The 20,000-nt window shown below is 43.1% G+C and overlaps 1 protein-coding gene across 2 annotated transcripts in view; it reads right to left on the bottom strand.

Moving 5' to 3' along the window:
* The window catches only part of DOCK1 (dedicator of cytokinesis 1), a 530,116-nt gene that overhangs the window by 403,392 nt on the left and 106,724 nt on the right, over positions 1–20,000 (bottom strand). For both annotated transcript variants that reach the window (XM_036828289.1, XM_036828290.1), the window contains exons 19-22: positions 16,536–16,633; positions 10,895–10,984; positions 10,463–10,563; positions 6,012–6,146 (exon numbers count right to left, since the gene is read on the bottom strand). In XM_036828289.1, the coding sequence (XP_036684184.1) occupies positions 6,012–6,146; positions 10,463–10,563; positions 10,895–10,984; positions 16,536–16,633 (424 nt within the window). The remainder of the gene's footprint in view (positions 1–6,011; positions 6,147–10,462; positions 10,564–10,894; positions 10,985–16,535; positions 16,634–20,000) is intronic.

A 20,000-nucleotide genomic window follows, 5' to 3' on the forward strand; every position in this document is an offset into this window, starting at 1 on the left:
CAAGAAGCTCTCAAAATCCAATGTAGGATAAATAAAAGGCTAACCATTCCTATGTAATCCATAGTAAAACTGCTAATAACCATAGAAAAAGAGAAAAATTGTAAACATAGGTAGAGAAAAAATTTTAAAGACACCTTTACCTTCAAAGATGTAACAATAAGTCTGAAAGCTGACTTCTCACCAGAAATGATGGAAATCAAAAGAGAAAAGAATAACATCTGGAAGAAGAAAATAACTGTCAATCTAGAATTCTATATTAAAAGAAAACACCCTTCAAAAACAAAGATGAAGTCAACGATTTTCATACAAACAAAACCTGCAGCAGACTTATACCCAAAGAAATTCTACATGAAGTTCTTTGCACCGAAGGAAAATTATCCTATAGAGAAACATAAAATTAAAAGAAAGATGGAAAAACAATAATAAATATAAAACATGTTGAATGAATACCAACTATACAAAATAATAATAGTAATGCCTTAAAATATATGTAGACTTGAAACGCATGACAATAATAACATAAAAAAAGAGAGAAAATGGGATAAAAAAAGAAAATTTTGATTGATACAAAAGAAAGCAAAAAAAGCAGGAAAAGGGAAACATAATACAGATGGGTAAAAGAGAAAATTGATAGAAAGACAGTAGATATAAACCTAACATATTGCTTAATTGCATTATATATAAATGAACTAAATACTCAATTAAAAGGATTTTCAGACTGGATGAAATAAAAATACAGCTCTATGTTGTGTTTAAGAGACACACCTTAAATATAAGAACACAGAAAGGCTGAAAGTAAAAGAATGGGAAATGGTATTCCATGCAAATACTAACCAAAAGATAAACGGAACCTTTTCATATTAAGGAGTAAATCCACAAAAAAAGAGATCACAGTTCTAAATCTGCATGCCCCCAATAACACAGCTTCAAAATCTACAAGATACAATCAATCAGTCTTTCTTATATTTAAAATTCTACCAAGAATTCCTCAAGAATGAAAACTTAATTACTAGTTTCTCTGCTCCAACCAACATGTTTAAAAGACATAAATGGTTAGTATTTTACAGCAAGCACTCTGAAGCACCTTTCTGTAATGAAAGAGAGGTCTCTAGTCTCACCCTCTTGGTTTTGTCAGATAAATCAAGAAGAGTCACTTGTTTGACCCACCTTGAGGTGGGTGAGAGGAAAGAACTCAGAGGAATATTGGTAAATAAACAGACAAAACCTAGTCATCTTACCTTGCTCTATTTAAATGTTATAAGTATTCATTAACAAGAAACGACTTGATCTTTGTCTATTAACTACATCCTACCTTTGTGACCCAGTAAATGATAGCAAAAGGACAGAAAACAGGATTTAAAAAAGAACACTTTGATTGGTACAAAAGAAGGCAAAAAAAAGCAGGAAAAGGAAACATAATACAAATGGGTAAAAGAGAAAATTAATAGAAAGACAGTAGATATAAACCTAATATATTACTTAATGCATTATTTATAAATGAACTAAATACTCAACTTTACAACTTACGATCAATGACTAATTATTCAGGAAGCTAACACCAGGTGACACGGAAACACTCAACAAAGCACCAGAAAGACAGAAGAGGAACTCGGCAATAACTAGCTTTAGTGACTGGATTCAGAAGGTCTGGTGCAGGATGCGTCTGTTTTCTGGCTTTCCAGTTAATGTGATCCGCCCACTCGGAAAACACAAACAAAACCAGTGAAGAAGTGCCCCTGGCTGTCAGGAATCTCTTGGTGGGTTCCCCAGGAACCAAATATCTTTGGACCAACTACTGTTCTCATTTCAAAACAAAATGAGCTTCCTAAACAAAACAAAAAGCGTGGATTTGCATAGTGAGAAAGAAAGTGGAGTAACAACAATAAGTTTCAATACCTTCTTCTCCAAAGTTTCACCCCTTCCTTCTTTGGAAGGATTACTGTCAATTATCATGGCATTTTACAAAGCGACTACATTATGTGAAAACACAGTACACCAGTTTGAAAGAAGAAAAATAAAAGACCTCAAAAGTTTATTCCAACTGCAAAAAAGAAAAACACAGTTGTCAATTCCAGCTGTGAGCACAACTGTTTTTCTCCCAAGGTAACAGATGTGTTGCAGGTAAGAAAATGAGGACCCGCGTGTGATTTCTTCCCCACCTCAAAAATACCACGCATCAGAGCTGCTTACGAATCAAACATCCCAGACATCTGTGAAGGACACAGGATGGCTTTTTCCTTAAGCAGACTATATAAAATAGGAACGGTGTTTCATCTCAATGCCTTTGATAAGACAGATGAAGAACTACTAAAATGGGCCCGGGGGGTGAGGGGTGGTGGTTTGAGGACAAGACGTGACTAAGAGACTTTAGCCCTGTTGTCCATGATTTTAATGTTATGACTTTTTTTCCTACCATAGATTCTTCTCAGCAATCTCAGACTAAAGATTTAAATTTAAGAAGTACTGTATCTGTGCAGTGTGGCTACAACTGTGTTCTAGGCTTCGAGAGGAAGGTATGTCCTTCTCTGCCCTCGAGAATCGTAAAGGCAGCCAAGATACGTTTAGGGAACATTTAGAGAAGAAAACTAAGGTCAATATACTATAAAGCATATTATAAAAGTATACTATAAGAGTCTGGGACAGTCAGGTCTCCAAAGCTCATTAAGCGCTTGGGAAGGAAGGATCCTGATTGCTACAGTATCTGGTGAGATGAGGTCAGGAATGTCCAGACAAGGGTCTTGGAAGGTTCTGGAAGCCTCACTGCCTTTTGGCAATTGTTGCTACTCACCTCTGACCTCTTTGCACTTTTGGTCCTGGACAGTCTCAGCTCTTGACAAACATGTTAACCTGGCAAGAACCTCAGCTGGGGATCAGCCCTGGCTCCTCCCACTCCAGGACAAAGGCTGGCACCGGGATCCCGGTCTGTGCCAACACCTTGTGGCCAAGGGCCAAAGCAAAGGCATTCCTAAGGATGTCTAAACTTAGAACACTTCCTGGGTCACAGGGAAGGGTCTGCTGAGTATTTCACTCCATTTCTGTGTAACACAGTAGGACTGAATCACGTCTTGGATCACTTAGGGCTCAATGACTTCAAGTCAAAGAGATACTAGAGACAGGAGTCTCAGAGACCGACCCCCAAACTAATGGGGAAGAAAGGCTCTCGGGGGCCTAATTACATAGGATTTACTAATCCAGAACAAGTTAGGGATGCTCTAAACGGTCAGGGAACAGAAATTCTTGGTCAAAGGCATGAGAAAGAGAATGTTCACTGCCCATCCAATAAATACTTCTCCTTTACTACTTTACTAAAAGAAATTTGATTTTGTTGAATGCATCAATAAATCCTTTCTCACCTCCCTTGCATCTAGGGTGGTCATGTGACATAGTTCTGGCCAATGAGACAGAAGCACCTGACGCTTTGTAGGCACTGGGGACAATGCTCTTTAAAAGGAGAGTAACTGGAAGAGCTGTTTACCCCTCACCTTCCCTTCTCTGCTGCCTGGAATGCGATCCTGACGCCAGGAGGGGCAGGAGCTACTTTGGGGCCATGAGATAGACACAGACCCCTAAGGATGGTGGGGCAGAGAAATAAGCAGCCAAGGACCCAGAATAAGTAACCAGAGACCAAGTGCACGAGCTCCGGACTCTGGGCTCCACGTCATGTGGGGAAAAAAAAGTGAACCTCATCTGGTTGAACCACGTTAAGCTGGGTTTTTCTGTAACATGTAGCCAATCATATTCCTAACCTCTGTTAAGATCAATCAAACTCAGTAATATTTATGGACCATGGTTCTAAAATCTCATGCCATTTGTATTTTGAGGTTGAAAGAGATTAAGGAGAGACAGAGAGAAATAATTTTGCTACTGGTCCACTTGGGTGCCCCAATCTTTTCTAAGTAGCAGTATTTTGTAAAAGATTAGAGTATTTACGACAATAGCAGAAACACACCGACCACCAACACACACTTCTTTGCATTATTAATCTCTGGATGAGAAGGAAAATCAGCAGTGTGTTTGGAAAGGAGATGGGCATCAATGAACCCCTAACCCAGTGTCATACTGATCACAAATTGTACAAGATGAAAAATTTTTTCAAATAAAACATGACATAATCCGTGCCACCTGACTGTTCCGTTCTTTCAAGTTCATCCTCGCACCTTAGCATCGATTTTGTTTTAGAGTACCCAAAAATTTAAAATTAGTGGGGAAACTTTATATAAAAGCAAGATAGAGGGTGCCAAGAAGTTCATTTTTACAGAAGTAATTTTATTAAAAAATAAGATAAAGCACAGGAAAACAAAACCTAGTTTACTTGTTCATCTTTCATACTGTGACAGTGAGAAAATCATCAACAGCTTTGACCTTGAAGAAAAGAGAAAGCTTCGACCCACATCAAGAGTCACACTTATCCACAATAAGCAAAATAGAAGAGTGTGCCTTTGATATCTCAGTCAAGGATAAGAGCACAATAGCCTCAAACCGTGGGTCTTAGATCACGGGAACGTCAGAGTGAACAAAGCACAAACAATCCTTGACCAGTAACACAGGGGCTGTGACCACTGATCAATGGTGGGTACTACCCCGTCTGTGACTCTTTTTTTTTTAAGGATTTTTTTTGATGTGGACCATTTTTAAAGGCTTTATTGAATTTGTTACAATATTGCTTCTCTTTTATGTTTTTTGGTTTTTTTGGCCTCGAGGCATGTGGGATCTTAGCTCCCCAACCAGGGATCGAACCCGTACCCCCTGCATTGGAAGGCAAAGTCTTAACCACTGGACTGCCAGGGAAGTCCCTCCCATCTGCAACTCTTACAGTTGTACACACAGTCAGTAACTTGCTCCTTTGGCTTACATGTACCATGGTGTGCACAGGCTGGATTTTGAATATCTTCCCTTTCTCCCCAGCCCTTCTGGAGAAGCTGACTTCAGGCCAACAAAGATAAAGTAAAGAGTCAATAAGGAGGTACCAATGTGGGTCCACACTCGCTCAATCCCGAAGTATTCACTGATACGTTTCGAGAGGGCTGTGCTTTTAAAAGTCACATGTATTCTCTAACTCAGAGGGACATTGATTCTTAAACTCCATCTCTGTGTTTAGAACTCACCACAAGAACATCAACCTCCAATAACCAACAGCAACCAACACCATCCACTGTAGGTCACCCAAAGCAGCTAGCTCCAAAGGCAGTAGCAGAGTGAGTCAATTTCAACACCCCAACACCCAATCTACCCATTTCACATCTCTTCATTCATAGAGTTAAATATTGTGGACCAACTGAAAGCTCATTTATTTTAGCACATCTCTTTCATCTAGAGATATATAGGAAAAAATACTACTGTTCTCTATAAAATAATGAAGTCATTATTTTAAAGTGGATTGGGAATATCCCAATCCACTTTAAAGTTCAAACACAACTCATAAATTCACCTAGATAGTGTATGAAACACATCACTAGGTTAAAACGCTGAGTGTCCATTTGCACGGCAATCTTGTATGTGGGAATCTCTCTCTAGAAACAAAACATGATTCTAGTTGAAGGAAAGAGGAAGCCCCACAGTCTTCCCAAGTGAGGTAGTTTCACTTGGTTTTGGCTTTCTGCTGTTGTTGCTTGTTTGTTTTAATTTTGTTTGTTTTTCAAGGGCTTTTTTCTCTACAAGATATACTGAAAAGAACTTCAGAACCCTTGGTGTTCAGTCTGCACTACCTCTGAAGAATGATCAACGCTTTCAGGAGACGATGTTTGACTCACAGGCACACATTTCAGACTCAGGGCTCAAGACTCAAACTCACACTTGCCTTTCACTACACGCGGGAGCAGTTACAGTGAGTGTGGGCAAACCCAGCCCAGGACTGTTATCTGTTACTGCTGTGTCGTGCTAGACAGCAGGGAAAGGAAGGAGAAAGACGGGAGGAAGGGGGAGAAGCAAGAGGAAGGGGAATGGAGAAGGAGAAGGAAGGAAGGAAAGGATTTCCCACAAGTCCTCTGGAGAGCCAGCACGGCGATACGCACTGATTGAACAGGACCCGGGAGCGCACGATGAACTTGAAGATGTACTCTAAAGCTTTCATGGCTTTATACAGCTGGTCGCTGATTCCTGGCTTCACGGCGCTGTCCACGTAGTTCCTTAAAACTTTCGTCAGCTTCCTGTTCACAATGGAAACACGAGTTAACGAGTTCAGGAGATTACGATATCTCAGTTCTTAACTGGGACAAAAATACACAAGTGGGTTCTTTTTATTTGGGTACACACTTATCAGTATATGCATATTTGTGAAATGTATTTCAAGCAGATTAAAAGCGACCCACATAATAACTCTCAGAGGAGCGAGATCTGAGCATTTAACAAGAACTTTCTAAGTTTTCTATGTTTTTGTAAGCATTTAAATGTATTATATAATTTATTCTTCACAGCAACTCTATAAGGCAAGTGATGAGTTCTATCCCTAATTTACAGATGGAGGAGCCCAGGATTAGGTAGGTAAACTAGCTTTCCCAATGCTAAATAACAAAAATCAAAGGGATTTTTACAGACATATCTATTTTCATAATGCTCATTTTTTTTTTCATTGAGCATATGGTATTTTCAAATGATAGAGACAGTAATGGTAATAATCAGTTTTTGATTCTGTCTAAACATCTATATTTTCTACCACTACTGGCCCATAAACTAATAATCACTGTTCACTGTTCACAAGGATGATCCTCAAGCTATGCTTTCTAAATCATAAAAGAAGAATTAAATTAGCTGCAATATACTATCAGCTTTTAGTGTACTGGGCGACACTGTAACTCTCCAAAAACTAGCAGCATATGTAAAACCTGTATGACAACAACCGACAAGACTACTCCCTAAACCAAACTTCTCCACTCCCCAACTTTTTATGTAATCAACAGAACTTCCCTGTGGCTTTTAAATATTCATCACAGTCATAAAAATAACCTGCCAGGGTACTCACAGCATTTCCCGTTAAGCTGTGAGCCAACATGCACTAGCTTGTTATTCATGATTATTACAAGACGCTCATAAGAGCAACTGTAACTTGGATTCTGGATGACCTCGGAACAGTTCTAAGAGTAACAATTTTACTGATAAATCACGATAAAAAGGCTTTTGGGTGACTGAGTGGATACGAAGTCATTTCTAACACTAATCAGGCTGCAGAACTCAAGAAATGCGAGACAACCATAGAAGCCTTCCTGCCAATATGTCCTGAAGAAGCGAAGCCAGAGAGATCCCCTTCCCACAGGCTCCCTTGGCCCCGATGTCGGGAAAGGTATTGTCCCATACATGTCTCCTGATGGCTCCTGAGGCACAGCAGAACATCTCAAGTCCTGGCATAAAACCTGTTTCACTCGTTTTAACTTACTTTCCCAAACTGATTGGACCACACACCTTTTACTCTTAAACCTTATTAATATCCCAAGAAATATACATTCCATAGAAATACATTTTGGAAATCCTTCCAACAGATTAATCAAAGAAAAGAATATAAAGAAGGAATGATTCGCAAAGAGAATGACCCAGAACCAGAAAATAAATCTGGAAGTCAAAAGACCCAAATCCACGCCAGCCATGCCACTTGTAACCGCAGAAAGACCAAATTCCTCGGCACCGGCTCAGAGGGGCAGACCAAACGGCACATCGGTTCAGTGGGAGGAAGGTCTGACCCAGCTCTGGGCAAGGCAGCTCTGTGGACAGAAGGAGTCTGTCCTGCTGGTCTTCTGGAAGAACCATCCCTGAAGCTGACACCTCCCTCCCTCCTCGCTTGGACCAGAGCCGGTCACTCTGATCTGTGAACTGCCCACGCAGGGGAGCTCCTGCTTTGTGAGAGTCGGAGGGCTAAGAAGTAATGCCCATCGCCTCCAGTCATCTTTAATTTCTTCTCTTGGAGTTCTTTGCAAAGAAAGGCTACAGATCTCAACATTTATCAAAGGAAAGACATAAAGAAACTAGCTGGACCAGACTCTAACCTAACCAAGGCTCCTAGAAGAGGCGGAGGAGAGACTAGCTGTGACGACACTTAGGACCGAATGTCCCCTGGGCCAGAGAAGGCTGAGAGTACTTCATTAGTGCAGACACGGCCTTCCATGATTGGGTTAGAACTGCGTGAGCCACAATTATCTCCTCTGGTACTTCAAGGCAAAAATACTCAGATTCTAACAGCTGACGAACCACTTGGGGTTGGCTGGTTTACCAAAACATGACAAGAATACTTATTTTCCGAAATTAAAATTTCCTTTTTGGCAGAGGACAGACTGAATGAGAGGACGCCGATTCTCAACTCCGTCCCATCGTAACTTAACAATAAAATGGTACTTTTTGTGTCGCCCACTGAGTAACTTGCCCAAAGCTCCCCAATGTTCGTTTTCCACCTTTGAGAATAAGGGCACCGTTCTCCCCAAAGTCACAGGCAGGGGGACACCAGCTAGAGGACCTGGAATGCAGCACGGTGACCTTACCACTGTTCTGATTTTCTGAAATGAACATGCAAAATCTAATCTGAGCAAAGCTGTTTGGCCCCCTTTCAATAAAGAAGGAGAATGGTGAAAGCGACACATATGGAGGTCACATGGCACCCAGAGCAGTGTGCAGGCCACGCCCATAAACCCTGGGCTCCCTTCTGGTTGCTATAGCGAGATGGTGCCACGTGATCAGCCCTCCCACGGTCTGCAGGGAACTGTCCAGAGTGTGACAAACTGGGCTTCTCCACTGAGAACAGAATGTTTTAAACAAACGCTTATTAGTCAGCAAGCACAAAGCCTGTCACAGCTTGTCCTTTGTGGTGAGGACATCGCTGCTCCCCGCCCACTGGGGGCTCCGCCCACTGCCCTGCAATAAACATGTGCTCAAGCAGACACGGAAGCATCCAAGAATCAGGGACAGGACTGCTGACCTTGAGTTCCCACAGCCAAGGACAACAGGTTCTGACCTAAGTATGGTCAAGACACAGATGGGAGCTTTGACTCAACTTCCTGGCCCTAAGAGAATCATTTCTAATGATTCTAATGATCCTAAGTGGAATGCTCTTAAAGAAATTAAACCTTTCTTTTTCACTGCAACTCACACAATAAAAAGTCTGAATAAATGCCAATAAATCCCATTGTGAGACAATGAGGAACTCGCCCTAATAATTCTAATAATAACAAAACCTAACTACTGCTTGGTGCTTTCTGAGTGCCAGGGATTATTCCAAACACTTGACATGTAATAACTCATTAAAATTCTCAAGAAAACCTACAACCGTGCTGTTGTACAGATGAGAAGGCTGAAGCTCACAGAGTCTAAACAACTTCAGCTTGAAAGTGACAGAGTGGTAACATAAGCCCAGGTAGCCAGGTCCCAGGGCTGTGGCATCAACACCAGGCTTCACACTTTCCCCCTGGTGTCTAGTAGACCCAACAGGGGCCCATGTGGGGATGTAGGGCAGGTGGAGAGCAGCTGGGTGAGTAGTAAGAATCCTAGTTAGTTAGAGCCGAAGCTTCTGGAACAAAAGGAAAGGCACTCTTTAAAAGGCAAAAAGAATCTGAAAACAATATATATATGTGTATATATATATTACACACACACATATTTATATATGTATAAGTGAATCACTTTGCTGTACACCTGAAACTAACACAACGTTGTAAATCAACTATACTTCAATAAAAAAATTAAATTTAAAGAAAAAATAAAAAAAGAAAGAAATGCAAGAGTATTAAAAGCCAATATCCAGATGAAGTCTAAAAACAATTGTCAAACCTGCAGATGTTTTATCTGGACAACGTTAACATTCTGGCTCTCTAAACATCACTAACCAACCAATTTAAAAGAAAAAATAATTTTTTTTAGATCTATTTTTTTTTTGGCCATGCTGTATGGCTTGCGGGATCTTAGTTCCCCGACCAGGGATCGAACTCGGGCCATGGCAGTGAAAGCGCCGAGTCCTAACCACTGGACTGCCAGGGAATTCCCGAAAAAAACAATTTTATCCAGCTTTGTCCAGAACAAAAATAAACAAATCACCTGCAACCTTAAAAATAATAATAAATAAATAAAGAGCAAAAAGATAGATTGAAAAGTACAGAACTGAATTTTCTTCACACTAAATAACCAATAACCTCAATACAGGACCACAACCATTTATTCATTCATCAAACAGTCGTCAGCAAGCTGCAGTGCGGCAGGCGCTCTGCATTCGTGTATCCGTTTCATCAAACACAAACTGAACACTTCAAAGACAAACAAAAGGTACGGAGAAGAACAAAAACTTATTCCGGAATCTTATAATATATCACCTATCTCTTTCAACAAGATATTTAGGTCTGATAAGAGAGAAACAATAATAAAAATGATCCCAGTAAATTCACAGTTGGGGAAGGGAAACGTAGAATCACAGGCAAAAGTATATGGAAAAGAAGACTCTTACAAAAATATACAAAAAGAAGTACTGGTTTTAAAACAACAAAAAAGAACTTACGTGTAGGCTAATGTTGCACTAAAGTGTTTCTTAATGTAGGTTTCCAAAACAGGATTAAAATGCTGAAATTTTCTATCAGCAATTAGTCCAATGATAAATACCTGTTAAATTAATATTTTCATTAGCAAAAGAAATGCAAACCATTTTGGAATCTTCAGCTGAATCACTTGCACCTCTGTGTGAGTCAACGAGCTATAACACTTTCGGACACAGGTTGGTCAGCCCCTTTACTTCTTCCCCTACAATTTACATTTGCCTAACTACAGTGTTACAGTGGAAGAAACTTTCTACCTCTCAATTCATCTGCTTTGATTGGGTTTACAACTGAAAGCGCTTTCAGGGTTACTGTGATGGATCCCGCCCCAGCTTCAAAGGCTGCAACGTGAAAGCGTCCCGTAATATCTGAGCAGATGCAAAGTCAAGGCCTCTTACCAGAGCATCAAACACTAATGTATCAAAGGTCTCGCTCTCCGAATTCTCCATCATGATGTTGAAGAGGGCATCCAAGGTGTCCTGGAGGAACTAGAGAGACACAAAAGGTCAGCAGACGAGGTAAATTCACCCCACTCTCCCCAGCCTAGAACAACTATCATCCTTGGCAATACTGCAAACACCCACCTTTCCCAAATGGCACCTACCAAGCTATAGACTTCGGGGATTTTTGTCAGTCATTAGATTCACAAGACAAAAATCTGAGATGAGTGAATTCAGAACAAAGACATGCCACCCTGAGTCAAGCAGAGGATGGGCAGCAGGGAGATGCCCTATAGCCCACCGCCCACCCACCCATGAGACCTCTCCAACCCTTCTCCTGATTTTCATCAGGACAAAGAGCTCAAGAGCAACCCTGGGAAGACCGAATCTGACTCATTCCGTACACTCTTGAGTGTGGGACCTGAGCCAGCAACTGGGCAGAAGCCATCCAGGGACAAATTTCTAGTATAATAAACGATCTTCTACAGACACAGATGCCCAAGGACAGAAGAGGTGTGTGATTCTGAAACTGGGGTACAGAGCAGAGAGCCATGAGCTTAAGTTATTCAACAGTAATTTAGAAATTCCTTTTATGCTTACTATAATTTACCAAATAAATATTATAGCATAGAATGACAAAACATTACAAATTTAATTTAGATTAGGAGACTTCAAAGTTATGTCACACTAGAACCTGGCTTTGAACCCTAACCCCATTCTCCCCTGAAAGAAGTATAAGATGAACTAAAAAAGACTACATTGGAAGTAATGAGTTCCCTGTTTACGGGGTAGTTCAAGACTAGGCAGGACGACACACAATGGACTACTGACCATAAAAGGGAATGAAGTATGGCTATATCATCTTCAGTCACTGGGATTAGTACATCGAAACCACAGTGAGGTATCACTTCACCCAGACTGAGGTGACTGTCATCAAAACGATGTACAATAGTTAAGTGTGGGAAAGGACGGAGAGAAATTAGAGCCCTTATACAGTGCTGGTAGAAATGTAAAATGACGCAATGGCTTTGGAAAACAGACTGACAATCCCTCAGTGGGTTAAACGTAGATTTACCATGTAATGCAAACATTTCATTCCTGGGTATGTAACCAAAAGAATGGAAAACATACATCCACACAAAAACCTGTACACAAATATGCATAGCAGCTTTATTCATCATTGTCAAAATGTGTCCATCAGCTGACGAATGGATAAACAAACTGTGGCATATCCATACAATGGAATATTTATTATTCAGCCATAGAAAGGAATGAAGTTCTGATACATGCCACCACGTGCCTTGAAAGCATTACACTAAGCAAAAGAAAGCCAATCAAAAAAGGCCATATATTGTCTGATTCAATTTACATAAAATATCCGGGATAGTCAAATCCATAGAGAAAGCCGGTTGCAGGGAGAGTGGAAGTGACGGCCAACAGGTATGGGGTTTCTTTTTCCGGTGATGGAACTGTTCTGAAATGAGATAGTGTGGACAGTTGCACAATTCTGTGAATATACTGAAAACCACTGAATTGTACAAACGAAAAGGTGCTTTCAGGTATGTGAATTACATCTCAATCAAGTGGTTATTAAAAACAAAAGGAGTGGGCTTCCCTGGTGGCGCAGTGGTTGAGAGTCTGCCTGCCAATGCAGGGGACACGGGTTCGAGCCCTGGTCTGGGAAGATCCCACATGCCGCGGAGCAACTGGGCCCGTGAGCCACAACTACTGAGCCTGCGCGTCTGGAGCCTGTGCTCCGCAACAAGAGAGGCCGCAAGAGTGAGAGGCCCGCGCACCGCGATGAAGAGTGGCCCCCGCTTGCCGCAACTAGAGAAAGCCCTCGCATAGAAACGAAGACCCAACACAGCCATAAATAAATAAATAAATAAATTTATAAAAAAAAACAAAAAAACAAAAAAAAACAAAAGGAGTAAGTGAGACAGGCCCACAGCCGGGACAAAGGTTGTAGCTGAGTGAGATCCCTGGACCAGATCTTCCTGGGCGGCTCAGCCCATGCACAGAACCTCAGGGGCCTTCATGTCCCCAGCAGAGGATCTCAAACGGTTCGACCTGCAGACAGAGACCTGCTCCCCAACCAGCGCTCGCTCCCCACCCACCGTGAGCCGTGGAACCTTGCAAATCCAGCACCCCACAGCTCTTCTTCCTGAGGGAGGACGTGTTCCCAGACCTAGGAAGTGATCTGAGACGCGTCAGGCATAAAATCCTCATTCTATTCCACCGTGCCACCTACCACCTAGTCTGTGCCAAGAAGTGTCACATGTAAATGGCACGGGAATGAAAGCAGCCGGACCAGGAGGCATTCTGGTCTGGACATCAGGGGCTCCGTCCACTCCGTAATTGTTTAAGCCTGCACCACCTCTCGTTACTTTTGTATCATTTCCCATCATTTCAGATTGTAAAAGCTCTGCGAAGGTCAAAACCTGACGCCACCATCTGCTAACAGCCCAGTGTTCCTGCCAACAGACACACCGGTGTCCAGCGCCAAGCCCTGGCTTGTCTCAGTTCATGGAAAGAGGTCTACCGCCCCACCCAGACAAATGGCACAGAAACAGGACAGCAGACAGCGGGGGCCCTGTGTATCTGGCCGTCGAGCCGCAGCAGTGCAGGGACACGAGTGTCCTGAAGGCGGTCCCTCACACAAGGCCACGAAAGGACTTCTTTTGACACCCACCCTCTCTCCAAGACCACCCACTGGAACAGCACAATCACCATTTTCATTTCCCACTAAAATGGGAAACTACACTTTTTAACTAAATGAGCAAATACTTTTCTCAAGCAACGTCACTTTTACTAAACAAGCAAATACTTTGCTCAGTCTATCAAGCAATGTCATCTTTCCACTAAAAGTTATAAAGACACAGAAGGGAGGTCTTGAATAAATGGAATAAAACCCACAATCCATCAGTGTCCTTCAACAGAATGAAAGCAGCCCCATGCAGGCTGGGATTCCCTCTGTTCCTGGCTCCATTAACAGCCTGGTGGCCTTAGACGAGTCCATTCCCTGCTCCAGGCCTACAGGGTATTAGGATACGCTGTCAACGGGAAGGAATAAACAGGCAAAGCAAGTAAGGGCCGGACAGGACATCCAAGCCTGGGCGGTACCAGTGAACACAGGAAGGAGAGGGGGAGAGGTGAAAACCATCTCCAGGGATGAACAACAGGATTTGATAATAGATTAGATAAGAGGAACTGAGGGGGGCAATAAAACCAGATGGTTCTAGAATTTCCCTGGTCAGTGTGTCAGTAGTTCAACATAAATACAAGTAATTCCTGATGTGATACAGGGACCGAAAAATGAAAGAGGACAAAATTTCATTAACTGTGGGTCTTTTAAAGTGATGTTAACTTATTCACCCAGTTTTCATCTGAATTAGGGAATTCATAGAACCCAAGGAAGTTTAAAATGCAGTTAATATTGTCCAAGCCAGTAGAAGAAGACAAGGGCCAGGAAAAGGTGATTAAAATTTGAAGATTAGTGAGGATATGTTTGAACAGTTATACAATGATTTTAGGAGAGCAGTGCCACCAAATTAATTTCTACTGAATTAACCACATTGCTGTTTAATTAAGGCCATTTTAAGTAATTAATTTTCACAAAGATAAGGTCGTCTCCCTCAAGCACCTCTCACGGAGGATAAAGAACTGAGGCAGTGACACGGACCTGGCTGTGGGTACCTTGCTCACGGGCAGCCATGAGTGGTGGCCCAGCTTGTTGCACGCCAGCCAAGGTGGAGCCCAGTGGCCACGGAAATGCATTTCCTTACATACAAGGAGAAGTCACTGAGCACAGGAGTGGCAAGGAGAGCCTTTTACTGAAGAAAATATTGGAACCACCAACGATTACCAAATCTGAGCGCTCAAAGGGACCTCTGATCACTCTGGTCTGACTGTCCTATCGTAGATGAAGATTCAAGAGGACACCTAGCATTCTCCAGGGCCTGCTCTGTGTGAGGCTAAGAAATCAATCCAAGACCACATGGGAGGAAAGTGGCCAAGACAAGACTGAGTGCTGTGATCTTTGTGACACACCACAAGCTCTCCTCATCAATGACAGGGCTTCTAGGTGAGTCGAGAGCCAGGGTTGACAATCACGGGGGTGGTCATGACAGTGATAATGATAAGTCCTGATACTACCAGACCACCTCCCAGGGGCCAGTACCTCATTTAACCTCCACAGGGACCCTCTGAACAAGGCACTCTGGTTATGTCCATTTTACAGCAGGGGAAAGCAAGGTTTAAAGATGTTATTTAATCTGTGTCAGCCCCACAGTGAGGACCCGCTGGAAGAGGAAGCAGAACTCTAGACTTGGTTGATTCCAAAGCCTGTTTCCATCACAGTGAAGCCAGGCCGCCCTCCCCGGACCAGAGTCCAAGAAGGATTCTGTCGTCTTAGAGGCGTATGTCAACATTCCGAAGACTCTAGTTGTTAAAAGGCTTATGACCAGGCAGACCTCGTTTTATTGCACTTGGCAGATATTGTGGTTTTTACCAATCAAAGATTTGTGGCAACCCTGGGTCCAGCACGTCTCTTGGAGCCATTTTTCCAACAGCATTTGCTCACTTTGTGTCTTTGTGTCACATTTTGATAATTCTTGCAATATTTCCAACTTCATTATTATTATGTTTGTGATGGTGATCTGTGATCAGTGATCTTTGATGTGACTGTCGATTATCACTCACTGAAGGCTCAGGTGATGGTTTAGCGTTTTTTAGCAATAAATTATTTTTTAATTGGTTTTTTAATGGACATGGTTTTTTAATTTTGAGGGTTTTTTGTTTCTTTTGTTTAAACTTTTTTCTTTTTTTTTTTTTTCCACTCACTGAGAGGCATGTAGGACCTTGGATCCCCGACCAGAACCCGTGCCCCCTGCAATGGAAGCGCACAGTCCTAATCTCTGGACCGCCAGGGAATTCCCTTGTTTGTTTTTTGGTTGTTTTGTTTTTAAGTGGAGTATAGCTGATTTACAATGTTGTGTTAGTTTCAGGTGTACGGCAAAGTGATTCAGTTGTACGTACATGTATCTATTCTTCTTCAGATTCTTTTCTTTTTTTTTAAATTGTGAATAATATTTTATTTAGTCATTTTTGTTTACAACTAAAACTCTTGCAAGGAATTTGAGGGCATCCTCCTCTTTCATTTGCAGGACATGAAGGGCTCTGGACATGGTGAAAGTTTCCCTTTAAGTTACGATGGGAATCCAGAACAACGCTGTAGGGACCCCTGTCTGGGGTCTAGCTCGGAAAGCCAGATCCTTTTCCATTAAAGGTTATGACAAGATATTGAGTATGGTCCCCTGTGCTACGCAGTAGGTCCCTGTTGGCTACCTACTTTATATTGTACCTATTTTTTTCCACATGACGCTACCGCACACTCAGCAGACTACAGCAGAGTGTAAATGTAACTCTGATGCTCACTGGGGAACCAAATCATTCGTGTGACTTGCTTTCCCGTGGTGGTCTGGAACCGAACCCGCAGTGTCTAGAGGCGTGCCTGTACCATCTTGGGAGGCAGAGCCTACACCTCTTCATATCCGTGAGGACAACAGAACAACCAGAACCAGCGTGGGAGCCACGTTACCTTCACCACTTCGCCACCATCCACCTTCATCAGCTGCCTCAGGTTCTGCTGCAGCAGGTTGGTGTTGGATCGCCACTTCAGCAGCCCCAGCAGGTCCACTGGAAACAGTAAACAAACATCAGTTCCTCACAGCAAGGACTCTGTCTCCCTCGTTCACCCATCACGGGAGGTCCTCTACATAATTTTTTGAACAGATGAACCGAGCCTATTTGGAAACGTCCGCCACGTAAATATTTCATTACTTTCTAGCGACATCCTTGACACCCAGTGTGACTGGATTCATTACTTCCAACTACGTTTACCATGAAATGATTTCCACGTGGAAGCTTTCAAAAGGCATCTGGGGAGCCTACGGAAGAGGGACCGGCCTTCCGAACCCACAAGAAGGCAGATCAGAGCACGGAAGAAGGACCAGCCTTTCCAACCCACGAGAAGGCAGGTCAGAGGAGCAGCAGCCTGAGAGGCTGCTGGCCATTCAGTGCTGTCCTGGCAGCTCCTGCCAAGGGGTTTTCTCCTGTTCGAGAATAAGATTCTGAGTTTTTTAAGATAAAATAAGATAAAATAAATAACCAACACAAATTCAAGTACTGAGAATGCAAGGGGACAGTCCCCAAAGGAGACAGGAACCCTGGCCCCAGAGACCACTGCTGCACTGACCCTGCCACCTTTACCAAGTCCTGGCCCTTCCACAAGTTTTTGTATGTTTGTTTTCTAATAGAAAAATCACAAGTTGAACGTATTGGTTTTTGCAGACTAAATGTGGAAGACAATGTTGAGAAATGACTTTGTTTAAGGCATGAAAACAGAATCCAAAACATCTCTAGGAAAGGACGTTTTCATTTGAAGTCATATTAATATCCCATTACGTGAAAATACACAGTTAGCAAAGCACATCTAATTTACTGTTTATGCTCATCGGGAATGAATTTCTGCTACAGAAACTGTCTCCATAAAAAAAAACCCTAGTTAATACTGAAAAGAAAAATGTAATTTTGGCAATAGGTAGAATTTCAGTGAACACAGGACACCAGTTATCATTCAAGGATCAAACCACACAAAAGGCATACAGGTGATGAGCACCAAACACACATTCTCATTTATATCACCTTACCCCCAAGTACAGCTGATGAAGGGAAGAGTTACAAACAGGAAAATGTGAAGGGGACAGCATCCTAGTGTCTTTAGAACGCGTAGAGAGTAGACTCAAACACCAGCCGGGCCACGCCACCAAGATGTGACCTTGGACAAGTACCTTCACCTCAGTTTTCCTATCTGAACAATGGGTACAGTGTTGCCTGGGTCACAGGGTTGGTGCAAGACTTAAATGGCAAGACGTGGAGAAAGCACTTAGTGTGATGCCAGGCAGGAAGACCAACAGCAGTCACCCATCAAAGAGATGAACATTTTAGCCATTCATCATGAAGGTTAACATGTTTTAATTTCTAATTGAAAGTGAAGTCATGAGAAGGGCTACACCCTGCCCAGACACGCTCTCAGTCCCAGGGTTAATGGAGATTTCCACCTCATAAGAGTAACCAGCGACTTTTTGTGGGGTTTTTTTTTTGTTTTATTTTTAAACAGCTTTTGCGAATGCTAGAAGCTACTGCTTATCTTTGGCTTTTTGTTTGTTTGTTTGTTTATTTTTGGCTGCATTGGGTCTTCATTGCTGTGTGCGGGCTTTCTCTAGTTGCAGCAAGCAGGGGCTACTCATCGTTGCGGTGCGCAGGCTTCTCATTGTGGTGACTGCTCTTGTTGCGGAGCATGGGCTCTAGGCACGCGGCTTCAGTAGTTGTGGCATGCGGGCTCAGTAGTTGTGGCTCTCGGGCTCTAGAGCGCAGGCTCAGTAGTTGTGGCGCACGGTCTTAGTTGCTCCGCGCCATGTGGGATCTTCCCGGACCAGGGCTTGAACCCGTGTCCCCTGCATTGGCAGGCGGATTCTTAACCACTGCGCCACGAGGGAAGTCCACCAGCGTTTTTTTAATGGAGGTGAGTTAATACTCTGGATCCCATTCATGCAAAGTTAGTGGCACTTTGGATTAGAGAGAGGCTGAGGTTTACCTCAGTGTTGTACTTTTGAGAAAAGATACAGCTGGGCAAATTAGCAGTGGACAAACACCTTGGAGGAGGGGGAGCTTGCTCAGCCCCCTCTGCCCTCTCTGTCCCCTCTCATTCCCAGGGAGCCACCGCAGTTTGGCTCGTAATAATTCTCTGCCTCATGACTTCTCTCTCTCTAATTACATAGTAAGCTGATGGAGGAGAGGAACCACGTCTCCTACTTCTTTTTATATCCCCCAAAGCATCCAGCATCATGCTGAGAACAGAGATGTTTAATAGAAACCTCGATGAATAATTCAGCCACCACTTTTCCCTAAGTAATGGAACTTTGCAGTAACAAATCACGGTTTCAGAAAAATGACTCCCTCAAATGAGAATCTGGGACTCGATGCCAGATGCCAGTTGGGGCAGCCCCATCTTGCACACACCTGACACGCCACCATCCAGAAAAGAGGCATTGTTGGCTGGTGTGAAATGAACAACAAAAGATGTGCCCCCCTCACGCTTAGTGAGCTGCATCACATCGGAATTTCCTGGTTGCCTGGCAACAACCACTGGCGAGACCAGGGTGCTGTGCCCCTCGGTCCCAAAGAGGGGATTACCCTGTGTCTGGTGAGATTCGAAGAGCTTAAAGGTGAGAGGAGGTGGGACACATCTCCCCGGGAAATTACTGTGACTTGATACCTTGAGAATGTCCTAGTTCACAGTCGTCTTCTCCAGGGATATGTGGGTTAAGAAGGATTCTGTGCGTGGGCCTCACAACCTAACCGCTGTTCAACACACTGTTTTAATGGGGAAAATATATTCAAGTTCCAAATAACAACTTCCAAACGTGCTTTTGGAATATGACCCATTTCTAAGAAGGCGGCTTCCCACACAGTGAGATGGCCAGACACAGCAGAAGCTTCAGTGCCCCATTGGAGAGGCTGCCCTGAGTTAAAGGAAGCCCTAGAAGGAGTAGCCAGCCGTCAGGCTAGTGGACTACCAGAGCCGTATCCAGAGGGTAACATCTGACCTACGGGGTCCTCACTTCTATAACCCAGTCTCAAACCAGCACCCGCCTTGCTGACAGCACGTTCCCTGGGCACTAAACGTGCAAACTCCCTGCGCATAATCGACCCCTCCCCATGCGTGCAGGGAACCCAGTGCCCTAGGGAAGGGTTTCCATCTGCCAATGGAGGTTACTACAGCAGGCGGTGAAAGTCTATCAGGACCCGCACTCTCCACTGCCACGCAGGGCCTTCCAGATCACGGGGCTACTTCTGTCCTGTGATCAGCCTGTTAAAGTCCAAATGATGACTGTCCCTTAAGTCCATCCGAGACCACTGCCAAGCTTTACGGACAACCCCCGGGAACACGATTCCCGACAGCAACCGACATTAATGATCAAAATCCATATCAGTGGCTGAG

The sequence above is a fragment of the Balaenoptera musculus genome, chromosome 16 (assembly GCF_009873245.2).
Source record: "Balaenoptera musculus isolate JJ_BM4_2016_0621 chromosome 16, mBalMus1.pri.v3, whole genome shotgun sequence".
In the NCBI taxonomy this organism is placed as follows: domain Eukaryota; kingdom Metazoa; phylum Chordata; class Mammalia; order Artiodactyla; family Balaenopteridae; genus Balaenoptera; species Balaenoptera musculus.